Genomic DNA, 13,838 nt, shown 5'->3' on the forward strand with positions numbered 1-13,838 from the left:
ACCCACTAGCGACTTCACCGCCAGCCACTGGCGACCTGCAGCGATAAAGTCGCTGGCAGTTTGTACGTAGCTTTAATCTTGACTAACTCTGAATAGTGAATTTCTACAATGTAATCTGTAACTGGACACTATTGTGTTTGAGCGATGCCGCATACCAGGTGTGCAAGTCCATAATGAGTGCACCTTAAAGACAGTGAGAAAACATAGCCAGAGAAGCAAGCTGTTCCGTCTCATGGTTTTGGTTTACTTGGAATCACTATTTAAGGAAGTACAAGCCCTTATGGTGATGAAGCAGAAAGTAACTAAATCAGTGCCAAACCAACCGTTAATGTAGAATAACCTTTTTAAAGCTTGTAATAGATGACAGAACAAAAATGTTTGACATCAATTTATTGTGTACAACAGAGTACATTAAAAAAGACAAAAAAAAGGAAGAACTAAGGAATGTGGAGTCTAGTAGACTCCATAATGAATACACAAAACTTTCAGATCTGTGAAAAATTCCCGCACAGATAGCATATAAATATGTATACGCTTACCAGACTTAAAATATCTTGGTAAAATAACTTTAAAATATAATTCAAGACTTGAAACCTGTAGCTGTGTGTGAGACTAGTGTTTCTATATCAACGTTACATGGGTTAGAGCATTTCAGCACCCCGTGTCATATAACTAAATAAAAAAAATGCCCAGAGTTTAAATCAAAACATGCTAAAGTACATTAGTAGAAAATAAAATACTTGGTAGGTTATGAGTACAGTTATGAAGGTAAAAGATGAGTATTCTCATCTATGTGTCTCATCCTTCCCGGTATTCCCTGATAGCACTTTACAGTGACATTTAAAAATCTTTTCTGTCCATTGGTATTTTCTACTAATGACTCTTAACCTCCCATTTTTTTCTTTTCTTATTTCCATGTCATTCTGTTTTCTTCTCTCTTACATCACACTGATCTTTCCTTTTGCCCTGAATGCCAAACCCCTTTTTTCTGTATTAAAAACCTGCAAGCCAGAAAAAAAAAATCTGTACATCAGAGAGCCAGGTCACCACAAGCCCCAAACTGAATCTAGCTTGTCAGTAGTACAGTATTTTAGAACAAAGCCTCACCACTTTTCCCCAATGCTCTCAATGTTTTTAACAAGACTTGGTTTGACTTATGACTGTAAGCACTGAGTGATCATAATTCATACAAAAGCAGTAGGATAAAACATCACTGGCAACAATGCCTGGTTCATTAATTGGTCTTATCATAAAATAGATACATGCAAAACTATAACAATAAATCACATATAAAAAGAAGGCAGTTTACCAGCAACTGCAAAATATAATGGATAAGGTTTACTTTAGAAAATGAGTCTCAGTTGATATAAGGATGTCCTCAAAGTCCTTGGGGACTGAGATGTCCACATTACTCAATTGCTCTAGACAAATGTAAAATGGAGGAACTTCCTAGAGTTCATCACTTTGTGCAATAATGTTAATAATTAGTTAATAATGTGCTGCGCTCTGCATAGGATAGCAGTCATATGAACAATACCACCATTGCTTAGGAAAATCAGGAGTACAGTATGTAGGGCACAATCCTCGGAGTGTAAATAAACCACCTGGAATCATGTGAATTGTGCATGAAAGCTTTACAGAAACACAAGAGACAAGGCAACATTGCAAATCTTCTGGTAATCTGAATGTGTTGCATTCATTTATCAATTGTAGCATTTGCAATTTGGGTACAGCTACCCTCTTGTGAAAATAGTGAAGACAGAGCAGAAAAAAGTGCTGCATCTGTCAGACACATCCTTCCTTCCTTATTTCCTTCAAAACACATTTTCCGCTTCCCTCCAACAAATGCACATTTTCAAATCAATGCAGACGTTATCAGTGTTTCTACTGAAGGAGATGAATGATGATGCGTTCAGAGTTTGGCTTGCTATCTCAATTGGGCACAGAGTTGCCATTGAGCTGGTCCAAAGAGACTGTGAGGTTTTGGATCTGGCGGTACACAAAGTAAAACATTTGCGGTTGTGGGCGGCTGTGCAGTTCGGCCTTAATCTTCTGTGGGTAAGTGTCTGGGGCCAGCTGCTGAGTCGTTTCGTCTGTCAAGAGGAACAGGGCGTAGTTTTCCGGGTCCAAAACTTTACACTTGTTTGCGCATATCTGACACACATCTTCTGTTGTGGCGTAAGGTTGCACCTGAAGGGTTTTGGCTGTACAGCCATTGTTTGCATCTTGCAGTGCCACCCGCAAGTAGTTCTAAATACAGACAAGGAAACATCTAGGTGTCAATCCAATATATGATAATCATAAACTTACTAAATCCATAAAGTTAATTACCTACACAGTGGAACTCCACTCAATAAAACAATTACAAAACAGGTAAACAGCCATATCTGAAGTTCTCCATGGCTGTTTCCAAAACATAGTGACCTGCCTGCATTATCAACATTGCAAAGCATCATAGGTGCGAAGGTGCAAAGGCTATTCCAAAAGATAAATTATTTTGGCCAAATTCGAATGCATGTATCCTTCGCGGTGAGGACAATCCCATGCATCGCGGTAAGCTCACTGAAAAAATCTAAGATGTGAACAAAGGAAGAGAAATTATTATAAATGTACTTATAATTCATTCAATGCCGAAACGTATTGATAAAAATAGAAAATCTGAATTGAATTAGAACTGAAAATTGTATTTACAATTTACCCCAATATTTGTGTTAGCTAAGTATTTTCGTTAGCTAGGTCGCTCTGTCAGGTTAAACATTTTGACAGTTAGAAAAACATGTCTTGAGATTCCAGATTCAGAATTGCACTCTGTTCAGCTGTGATTGAACACAAAAACGCATTTTCATCTTGTGCTGTCAGCCTGTCGCTAGTGTCAAGCAAGCCTGAGTGTGGTTTGTTCTCTATCCAGCTGTGTGTTACCTGTACAGCTGGAGTTTCGCTTACTGCCCCCTGCTGCAAACTTCAAGCTAGAATTGCTCTGAAGTTAGGGATACTACTTATGTACTTTCAGGGACATGATTAATTGTGTTAATTTGTTTAACATGTTTTATATTTTATATAATTAATCACATCAAATTAACATGTTAAATCGACAGCACTACTTCTAATGTTTCAGTTTAAGTTGGGATGCTACCTTAGAAGGCAGTTGCCTACTTAGAAAATCGACAGCAAGGCAGCTCACAAGTTTTGGAAAAGAGGACATGTCTAGAGGGATTTACCTGAAAGTCATCCACAGATGGTGTGGTACGCTGGGTGGTGCGTCTGCGGTGCCACTGGTGCAGTGTGTTCCGAGTCTCAGAGCTCAGTACACGAGCTGCCTGATCCTCCTGGAAGTTTTTGATAAGAGACATTGCTCCATATGCACTGGTCAGGTAATAGCCTCCTACAAACAGAAATGGGATTTAATGAGAAAGTTTAATACATGGCAATGTTGTAGTTACTACAGTAGGCCACCATCTGACATCCACAGCAAGGTATGGATTATTATGATGAATAAAACAAATAGGATTCCAGCAAAATAGGATCACAATGGGGCTTATTATACCTTCTCCATGAAGCAGTGAAGGATCAAGTAGCTCCATCATATACTGAATTTCTGCATCCAGCCGAGGCATGTCACACTGGGCCATCACAAATGTCAACATGGGCAGGAAATCATCTGCCCCATACATCCTCCCTGCCATTACAAAAATATTTTTATTTTGAGTTTATGCTTAAATATTATGATCATTCTATATTATGATCATTCTATACATAATGACTGATTAAAAACATGTATACAAAGGGACAGTTCACCCAAAACTGAAAACTCTGTCATCATTTACTCAACCCCATGTTGTTCCAAATAGAGATAAAGGCAAAACTAACTGTCCTTTGGTACCAAGACGAGGCTAAAAATAAAAAGATCTAACAATAGTTAACTTTGTCTAACATCTCCTGTGTTCCATGGAATAAAGTCATAAAGGTTTGGAACAACGTGAATGATGCAAGAATTTTCTTTATTGGGGGGGGGGTAAACTGCATCACATTCACATACCTGAGTTGCTCTCCATGATGGTGTAGATAAGCTTGCACACACTTAGAAGCAGAGAGACTTTCTTCTCAGGTGAGTACATCTTGCACATGTTGTGGAACTTGTGACGAATCTTCTCTATGGCCACAGAGTCAGGGGGCAAGGCTCTATCCACACCCATCTCTTGGGGCTTCTTGGCTTTGGCCAATACCAGATTCTCCTTTAGCTGCTGCCACGCCCCGCTGCTCACCTGGAAGTCCTGCAGAGCGGCCTCTATCACAGGCTTCAGGGGCTTCAGCACACACTTGTGCATGGCTTTCTCCATAACATGGTCTATGTTGGAGGAAGATGTTATATAATAATTACATTAAACACATATATACAGTGGGATGGTTACATTATGATTGACAATTGGTGAAATATACATTTAAAAAGGACTAATGGGATAGTTCACCCAAAAATTTAAATTCTCTCATCATTTACTCACCCTCATGATATCCCTGATATGGGGATAATGACTTTCTTTCTTCAGCTGTACGTAAAGATTTTTAGAAGAATATCTCAGAAATTTGATGGTCCAAAAGTATATAAAGACAACAACCATAACCCATAAGACTCCAGTGGTTAAATCCATGTCTTCAGAAGAAATATGATAGGTGTGGGTGAAAAAAAGGTAAATATTAAAGTCCTTTTTTTTTATTACAAATTCTTCTCCCTGCACAGTAGGTGGCGATACACCCAAATAATTCCAGTAGCTAACAATAAATGTGACAGTAAAAGTGGAGATTTATGGTAAAATAATTTAAATAGTGATCAGTTTTATCATACACAACTATCATATTGCTTTAGAAGACATGGATTAAACCTTCAAATTTCTGGCCACCATTCACTTGCATTGTGAGGGCCAACAAAGCTGAGATATTCTTCAAAAAGAAATGTTTGTGTTCTGCAGAAGAAAGAAAGTCATACACATCTGGGTATGGCATAAGGGTGAGTAAATACATTTTTATTTTTGGGTGAACTATTCCTTTAAAAACAATAACATCAGTAGATTGTATTATATGTATATTGATAATATAGAGGCCATAAGCCATCCTGCTCTACTGATATCGAAATGAGCTGGTTGACCACTATTCTGATTAAATTCTAAGTAGCCATAACAATTTGTTTTGGATGTCCAGTGTTCTCTTAGAAAACATAAAAAGCAACTAGTAGACAAGAAAACAATAATAATAATAATAATAATAAAAATACTAAAAGAGAATCATCTTTGGACAGTTCTATTTGTGACTGAAATGATGTGACGATGAGTATATTGACTAGGATCTCCGACGTGGATCATAGTGCCATTTCCTCTTTGGGAGGGGAATACCTGCTTAAAAGTAGTTTTGCACCTGCCTTTCCAAAAGTCTTCAACGAGTACAAAATGTTTCCCAACATCACGATTCTCTCCGGTATGCTCTCATTTGACTCAATAAAACAAGTTCCATCTTGTAACTGATTGTGAAAGCAGCATTTGAAGGTCACACCTCCATTATGAAGTTAACTATACAATGGAGGGAGTGTATGTGTAACTAAAATCCTCTGCTCTAAATAGCAAAATATAATGTTTAATCAGGCTTTTGAGAGTGCTGACTATAGGGACAAGGGTGCTTCTGTCAGCATACTGGACCACTGAAAGAAGTCATAACGTCATTAGAGGTCTGGCAACAGACATGTTTGAAGGCACATTGCTTAATCCTTTTTTTTTTTTTCTCATTGGAGCGAATGTATTTATCTTTCATGCATTTCCATTTGCATCATACTCTAGGTTTAAGCAAGTTTTTTGCCTTTTATTATAAATGTACATTAATTATAGTTAACACCAGTTTAAAAACCTTTAATTCTATTTGAATACGTTTTTAAGTGAATATAATAACTTTATGATTTGTAGGCGGGTTGTTTTCTAGAAATGCACAGTGTGGTATATACCTAAAAGATTACATGATGATTTCAAATCCCAAATTGTAACATTGTAACAAGCAAAATGTTACACCACATTTCCCTGTAAACAACTAAACTGTGTATGGCAGAGTGAATCAATTGCAACATTAGTGATCATAATAACTTGACAAACATGTTTTGTGAAATGAAGGTAACGCCACCTAAACATTGTTGTAAAAACAAAATAGGCTGTGTGGTGGTAGTGGTCATGATGATGGGGTCAAATGTTATCAACAAGAAGTGTCTACAGCAATCACCATGATGAAATATATGTTTCCATTTTGAACCACTCAAGGCCACAGATAGTCCCACTTCATTCTCAAAATTGTTCATCAGAATCACAACAAATAAATAGTCACACCCTCCTGTTTGGAATCATGGGGTTTTAGTGTTCTGACTTTAGCTCTGACACAACTGAAAAATGCATATTTCATAAACAGAATCAGCTGTGTGCACAGAACCACTACAGAGTTGCAAATATGTGTGTATGGTAGTCTGTCACTGGGGAGAGCAGAATGTGCAGTAAACAAATGGAGCCCACACTTTTTGGGTGATGTAAAGAGCTCTGCTAATGAAGGCAAGAGTGTGGGACAAGATTTGAGATGAACTCAAGAGAAGAGATCATATGCAGTTCCACTTAAGCATTTTATTCTGTGAAAAAAAAAAACACAATTGCAATGGGAGTGAATGGATTGGGAGGAGTGCATCATTTATATGTAATTTAAGTGAAGGGTCACATAAAGTATGGTGCTATTATAATAGGAATTGACAATGGACTGGTGAATTATTGAACATTACGTTTTTCTTTTCTTTTCTTTTTTCTGGTAAGGAAACTGCAGTGATGAGTGATGCCTCAGTTTACAGGAATGTGTCTCAGATTAGAAACAGTCAGTTAAGGAAGTCTCTACTTCAAAGGCTATCTTCCAAGAATTGTTAACATCCCTTCAAAACAATCTCCTGTCCTCCTCAACGTCTCTCTGTCTGCACTGCACCACAGTTTGGAAAATTAAGCCACAGTGACAGGAGAAGTGAATCCAGTGACACTTCCCACACAAATACACGCTACATGGCCACAACATACGTCACCGCACACAGAACAAAGGCACACACAAACTAGACCAGACAAACGGAGCAAAAAAAAACCCCTATTGACTAAATGAGCTCTTTCAGGAAAATGAGTGATAACTTGAAACTGTATCCCTAGTATCAGACATGTTTCAAAGGAAGTATTTAAAATAGTGCAGAGGTACAGTATGACCAAAAAAATTCCAGACATATCTTGACAAAACTCTGATATAACTCATATTGTGTTACCATCTCATTTAAAAAAAAAAGCTCAGCAAAAATATTATATCAGGGTAACTGGAAGGGGTCATTAATGATGGATTCAACACACAAAAAAATTGTCTCTTCAAATAAACAGATGCACAGGTAGGTGTATTAACCTGCCAGGCATTATTGCCTGGCGCACCTCCACCAGTGCCTTCTGCCCAGCTGCGGGGTCATCAGCTGGGAGCCACCTATCTTTAATGTTTCACCCCATTAATCCCGGAACATCTCCTGGTGGTAGGGCAGTGGTCAGGGACATCCCCCTGCCAACCCCCGCAGCTGGAAACCGGATCCCCATCCAATGCCTCTCATCTTTGTCTTCCCATCCAGACAACATAACTTCAGAAATTACTTGCAACCAGGGTTCTGTATGTCATAAAACCCACAGCACAATTCCTCACCATATATCACCCAGGTATCCTATTCCTCAGATTCCTACTTCTGACCCCCGCCTTTTTTGTCTTTCCTTCTTAACCATAGCCAGAAACTCCCTTTCTCAGCTTCCTCTGCCAATTCCTTCCAAGACATTTTTAAAGCTGCTCCTACAATGCCAATGTCTATAAATAGGTGCTGCATTGATGTTTCCATAAAACCTCAGCATCCAAACTCCACAGGGTAGGTGGCAGTCCTCCATTCATTTTCCCTACACTCTGTGGCCAGATCAGCATATTTTAGCTTCTTCCTCTCATAGGCTGTCACCAGACCCTATTCCCATGGAACAGTAAGCTCAGTCATTACTATTTTCCTACCTGAAGTCGACCACAACACTACATCCAACCTCAAGGAGGTAATAGCAACCTCGGTAGGAAATTTTAGTCCGATCGGAACATTTTTAAAAGTGGATACATACACAAGCATGAGAACATTTAGGACATTCTTCAGTGTGTCTGAAATCAACATGAATGGACACTTATGAGAAGTATGAACATAAGTCCTTCAATACAGCTGGAAATGTTGCATTTGAACTTAGATTAAATTTCAGCATGCTGGTTCTTTTGTGCTTTCTTTGTCTCTTATTACATTTTTGTGGTTTATTATCATGCATTAACACAATTACATAGTGACTGATGTATGTCGTCACGAAATCAGGAACTCTCCCCTCGAAATCCGATCACAATTGGTCACAGGAGATGCATTTAAGCGACCAGGTGTAAACATCAATGTGTCTCACCTGACAACATGTGACTGGTGTAAGGTGTAAATGCACCTTAAAACCAGGTGTAAATGGGGTATATAAGGTATATAAAAGGATTAGGCCTATTCTTCCTTGTAGTGTAATCGCATAGCAAAGGCCCTTACTGGACTGGACTTGTTTAAACACTACACAACAAAACCTGCCAGTCCACATAGGCAGTTGGGTCAGGTTAGGAGCTCTTTCTTTGCAGTCTTGCCTGACACCCACATGCATGCAAACTTGAATAAACAACCAGGAGGGATTATGTCTGATTGTAAGAGAGCAATATTGGAGACACTGGCCCTCTTGGCAAAGGTCCATTTTAAGAACATCTGGAAAGTGCTCCATTGCAGAAAACACATAGCAAAGCATATAAGAGATAGAGAGAGAGAGAGAGAAGAGGGAGATGGGGGCAAACAGGGGATGGGGGATTATGTACATTTCCTGGAAGAGCCAAAACCCGGCCGACTGAGCTGAAAATCATCCATGATACTTTAATATGGAACTGAATTATAAAAATGATCCCGATCCAATTGGGGACTGAGCAATACATACTGTATATAATATCACATATACATGATACATTCACAACGATTTTGCTGATGATTCAAAATTTATTCATCATCAAACTTTAGTGAAAATCAGTGTGGAACATTAGAATTTATTTTTTAAATATATTGTTTTACTGTATTTAACTTGACCCTTTAAGTCATTTCAGAACAAATATAAAATGTTCGAGATATTAAAAATCGGCTAAAAATATCTAGCTATAATTTGTTTAGCTGTACTATCCAGCACTAGACCAAACTTCTGCTTGCTGACATACAGTAAAATGTTTTTAAATCTTTATGACTAAACTGCTTTAGTATGCAGGTCTAAAGTATTTTTACTGTCAGTGTATCTTTGTACAGTATACTGTATAAAGGCGTGTGCCCAGTTATACAAAAGAGACACTAATGCTTCTCTGTCCACACATGAATATGCCGGTCTATCTTTCAGCTCAATGTGCCTTGTGCGTGCCCGCTCACGCAGAGATTCTTTCCTCGTGCAAACCCGCTCATGGGTTTCTCAACCTCAGACCTAATGAAACACAGACCAAACACATGCAATGTTCTTCCTTTCAAAACTATTTTAATTGTACACTGCCAGTGCTAGTTAAAAATCATATTAGTTGTAACTGGTGATGTGGACAGAATGCTCTTGTAAATTAGTGACAAAGGAGACAGAGTGGTGCCTTGGGGAGAAGTTTTTCAGGAAAGTGGCTCAGATAAGAAACAGCCATCCATCAAGACCTGGAAGACTCTCTTCCAATGTTTGCTAACATCCCTTCAAAACAACCTCAGATCCTTCTCAATGTCACTTTCCCACCATAAAAAAGCACCAAAGGTACTGCAATATTATCATAGAACAAGCTACTGTGATACACCTTATCTTTGCATACAACAAATGAGACTAAAGTAATAAGTTAAATCATAAAAAAGAGCCTTTGTGAAAAAGAGGAAGACATTTCCTTATTACTTGCTCCTTTATTATTAATAATAAATTAACTAACTTACGTGAGCTTTCCATATAGAAGCCTTCCACTCCCTTTCTAGTTCCAGTGCACAATTAGTGGCACAAGAGTGATCAATTAACGTTCTGACACAATACAATTTGGATTGAGGGGAAGCAGCCTTACCAATCTGATCCTCAGGGATGAGGGACTCAATGGGGGGGTTAAGCTCCGAGCTCTGCAGCAGGTAGGACTTCATCTGAGTCATGAACTGCCTGAGAGTCTGCAGAAGGTCCAAGCCTGACGTGTGGCAGCTGCGGTTCTCCTGCAAGAAGCTTACATAGTCTTGCACTAGGCAGCCAAAGTAAGTTCCTTTATCCCTGGACTGCTCCACAATCTTCCAAATTGCTCTCCTCTCGGGCGTAATCAAAGAGTTAAGAACGCTGCTCATCTTGCGCAAATGTCCTCTCAGTGTGCGGGGCAGCACAAATGTGCTGGCGTTGCTCTGTTTTTTAGAGTTGAGGGGTGATGACACCTCCTGGTCGCTCTCCAAGTTGATTCCATCATCCTCTTCCTCTTCTTCCTCCTCCAGGCTGCTGTCGCCAGCAGGACGGTTGGTTCTGGATGGACTGGCCTCCGTGGGCAGAGAGAAGCTTTGAGTTAAGTCTAGAGAGTCTGAGGATGAAGTAGAGATGCTGATGTCACTCAAACGCTCTCGTCTGGTGGAGCTGTGCTCATCTGCGTGGTTGCTGTTTTCCAGATCATTGGAGTTGCTCATCGACCGCTTGGCCAGGCTCCAAGATACGGCATCCTCAATGGTCTGGTCGTCCAGGGCCATTTGGCAACGGAGTCCATCAGCATCGAGCAGGCTGGAGGAATTCTTATTGCGGAATGAGGGCACTAAAATTGGTTTGATGAACCTTTTAGGTGGGGAGGATGAGGGAGATAAGGAACTGAAGGAAGAACCCAACCTCCCCAGGAAGCTACTCTTGTCCTGAGGTGTTTTGATCCAGCAGACTGTCTCAGGCATGCTCTTCTGCTTGCGAAGGGAGGGTGATCTGCTGGAGGCGAAGCAGGGAGGTGGAGGCCGAGGTGGCGGGGAGCGAGATTCACTCTTGGATCTACTCACACTGGTTTTGGAGCTGTTTGGTGTACTGCTTGCATGACTATCCCTGTTCTGTGGGCAATCTGTGCTGTTCTGGGCACTGTGGTGGGGCTGAGTTGTGCCCTCGTTGTCTGGGGATGCTAATGTGTCTGGCTTGTTGGATGATGTGTTAAATTGGTGTGTCTGCAGAAAAAGGGGATTGATGAAGCACAGTGCTCCGTTGGACTGACTGCATTCAAGCTGGGAAGGGGTGCGAGTAATTGGGATGGCCTGGACCCTGTCTCTTGGGGAGAACTTACAATCCAACTGTTTTGGTTTCTGTTGTGAAGTTTCATTAACTGTCTCCCAAGAAACCGAACACTTCCTCTTTTTGCAAAACTCAGAGTCCCAGAAACCTGCAGAAAGACAGCACAACACAATCAAATGAGGAATTCTGATTTGGAAAAAGAATAAAGAAATAGAAATTCCGCTCATCCTCTGAATTTGATGAAATAAAAAGGCATTTAATAATAACACACTTTAATCATACATTTAATCGAAGATAATAGCAAAAGAGTGTAATAAACTACAGAACTGCAGAACAAATGAATAAAAAGGGAACTTCAGACAATTCTTTAAAGCAGCAATTGTTTAGTAATTCACCAAAAAAGCCTAAAGACAAATGCAAAATGTCCAAACATTATTCAAAGATACTTCAGAACGAACATATCCAAGCACCAGCACAACCAAGTAGATGCAGTAAAATACCCAAAACAGTAAAATATTTCAATAACAAAAACTATTGAAAACAATGACAGTACTCTGTGAATAAAAAAAAAAAAAAAAACCTGATACAACATACACTACATATATTGACAAGAGTCTTCTCTTCAGGCTGTTTAAATAGATTCAGATGGCAATGGTTACACGTCTACACTCTATGTGGCTACTCTGCTGTCTGAGTTGCGAGTGGTAGAGTAGTGTGGATCACGCATGCCGATGAAGTGGTGGGAGGAGCACAGACGCTGCAGCTCTATTCCCTCTCTCATATTGTGCACTGGTTCATTCTAAAGACCGCCTCTTCAAATGTTTTCCATTGATGCAATACAATGCGATAACATTTCTTAGTTTTGGTAATGTGATCTTGCATTTACAAGAAAAAGACACTTTACTTTGGAAAAGTTTCAGCTTTTGTCAACATAAAGGAATATTTCACCCAAAAATCATAATTATCAAGTCAATAGAGACCAACAATTTCAAGCTCCAAATAGGACATAAAATCAGCATACAGATAATCCAAACAATTCAAATGTTTGAATACATGTCTTCTGAAGTGATACGATTGGTTTTGGGTGAGAACAGACCAAAATTTAACTCATTGTAGCACAATACATACTGTGATATGCAGTCTCCTTGGTGTGATTATGATTTGAAGCTCGATTACACATTCTTGTGCTTGAAAGGGCTGGACCCCATTGACTTATCTGCATAACAATATCTACAATAGATGGCAAAAGGGTGAGTAAATAAGGACAGAATTATTGGGTGTATGTCTGGGTGATTGGGTGAATGCTACAACAAAAACAAACCATAAAAATGAGACTGACAGTGCTACAATACAGACTATTACACAATTAATCACTTTCATTGTGTGGATAAAAGATGCAAAAAAAGTGAAAGGTGAATGAGACTAACATGCTGCCAAACATTTCCTTCTGTGTTCCATGGAATAAAAGATGAAATGATGAAATAATTGTCTTTTAGGATGAACTATCCCTTTACCATTTTAAACTGGGACAGGAGAACTTACATACACAAATGCAACATAGTGGGAAATGATTGCATCATTCTAATCAGTTCTTCAGAAGTAACACACATGTGCAAGTGAGGGTGACTGTAATCCAGTTGAATTACTGAAAATCTGCACCTGTGCATTCAGTTGTCCTTGTCTTTACTCTGATGTTTTTTTTCAGTGTCTCACTCTCAGTAAACAAACTTAAAATGCTAACATTTTGTTGTGTCTTATTTGTCTCTCTGCTCTCGTGCTTGCTCTCATTCTCAACTTTTCTCCTGTTGTCCTCAGCTCACACCCATTGTCCCAATTATTTTAGCCAGACAATAAGCAGCTGGAATCTTAGGAAGTCTTGGTGGAGTTTCTCTTGGAAATTATTCAGTTATGGAGGTACCACACCCGTCTTTGCTCTTAGCTTTACCCTGCAAGGCCATTTCATAATTCACACACACACACACACACACACACACACACACACACACACACACACACACACACACACACACACACACACACACACACACACACACACACACACACAAAGCCTAAAGACAAATGCAAAAAAAGTCCAAACCGTCTTCAAAGATACTTCTGAACAAACATATCCAAAAACCAGCACAATCAAGTAGATGCATACACAAAACAGCAAAATATTTAAATTACAAAAACTAATGAAAACAATAACAGCCCTGTGAATAATAAAAAAATTTAATAAAAAAAAACCTGATACAACTTACACTACATATATTGACAGAGTCTTCTCTTCAGGCTGTTTAAATAGATTCAGATGGCAATAGTTACACGTCTACACTCTATGTGGCTACTCTGCTGTCTGAGTTGCGAGTGGTAGAGTAGTGTGGATCACGCATGCCGATGAAGTGGTGGGAGGAGCACAGACGCTGCAGCTCTCTGTTCCCTCTCTCATATTGCGGCCTGGTTCATTTTAAAGACCGCCTCTTCAAAAGATTTCCA

The 13,838-nt window shown here is 39.4% G+C and overlaps 1 protein-coding gene across 2 annotated transcripts in view; it reads right to left on the minus strand.

Moving 5' to 3' along the window:
* Positions 1-379: 379 nt before the first annotated feature.
* The window catches only part of LOC127617972 (ras and Rab interactor 2-like), a 65,216-nt gene continuing 51,757 nt past the window's right edge, over positions 380-13,838 (minus strand). The window contains exons 1-6 of one of the 2 annotated variants that reach the window (XM_052090171.1): positions 12,471-13,585; positions 10,177-11,490; positions 4,037-4,345; positions 3,545-3,676; positions 3,219-3,382; positions 380-2,250 (exon numbers count right to left, since the gene is read on the minus strand). In XM_052090171.1, the coding sequence (XP_051946131.1) occupies positions 1,933-2,250; positions 3,219-3,382; positions 3,545-3,676; positions 4,037-4,345; positions 10,177-11,490; positions 12,471-12,564 (2,331 nt within the window). In that variant the 5' untranslated portion in view covers positions 12,565-13,585 and the 3' untranslated portion in view covers positions 380-1,932. Of the gene's footprint in view, positions 2,251-3,218; positions 3,383-3,544; positions 3,677-4,036; positions 4,346-10,176; positions 11,491-12,470; positions 13,586-13,838 lie in introns of those variants that run through there. The other variant, XM_052090170.1, reaches the window with a different exon arrangement.

This window comes from Xyrauchen texanus, chromosome 24, assembly GCF_025860055.1.
Source record: "Xyrauchen texanus isolate HMW12.3.18 chromosome 24, RBS_HiC_50CHRs, whole genome shotgun sequence".
Lineage (NCBI taxonomy): Eukaryota > Metazoa > Chordata > Actinopteri > Cypriniformes > Catostomidae > Xyrauchen > Xyrauchen texanus.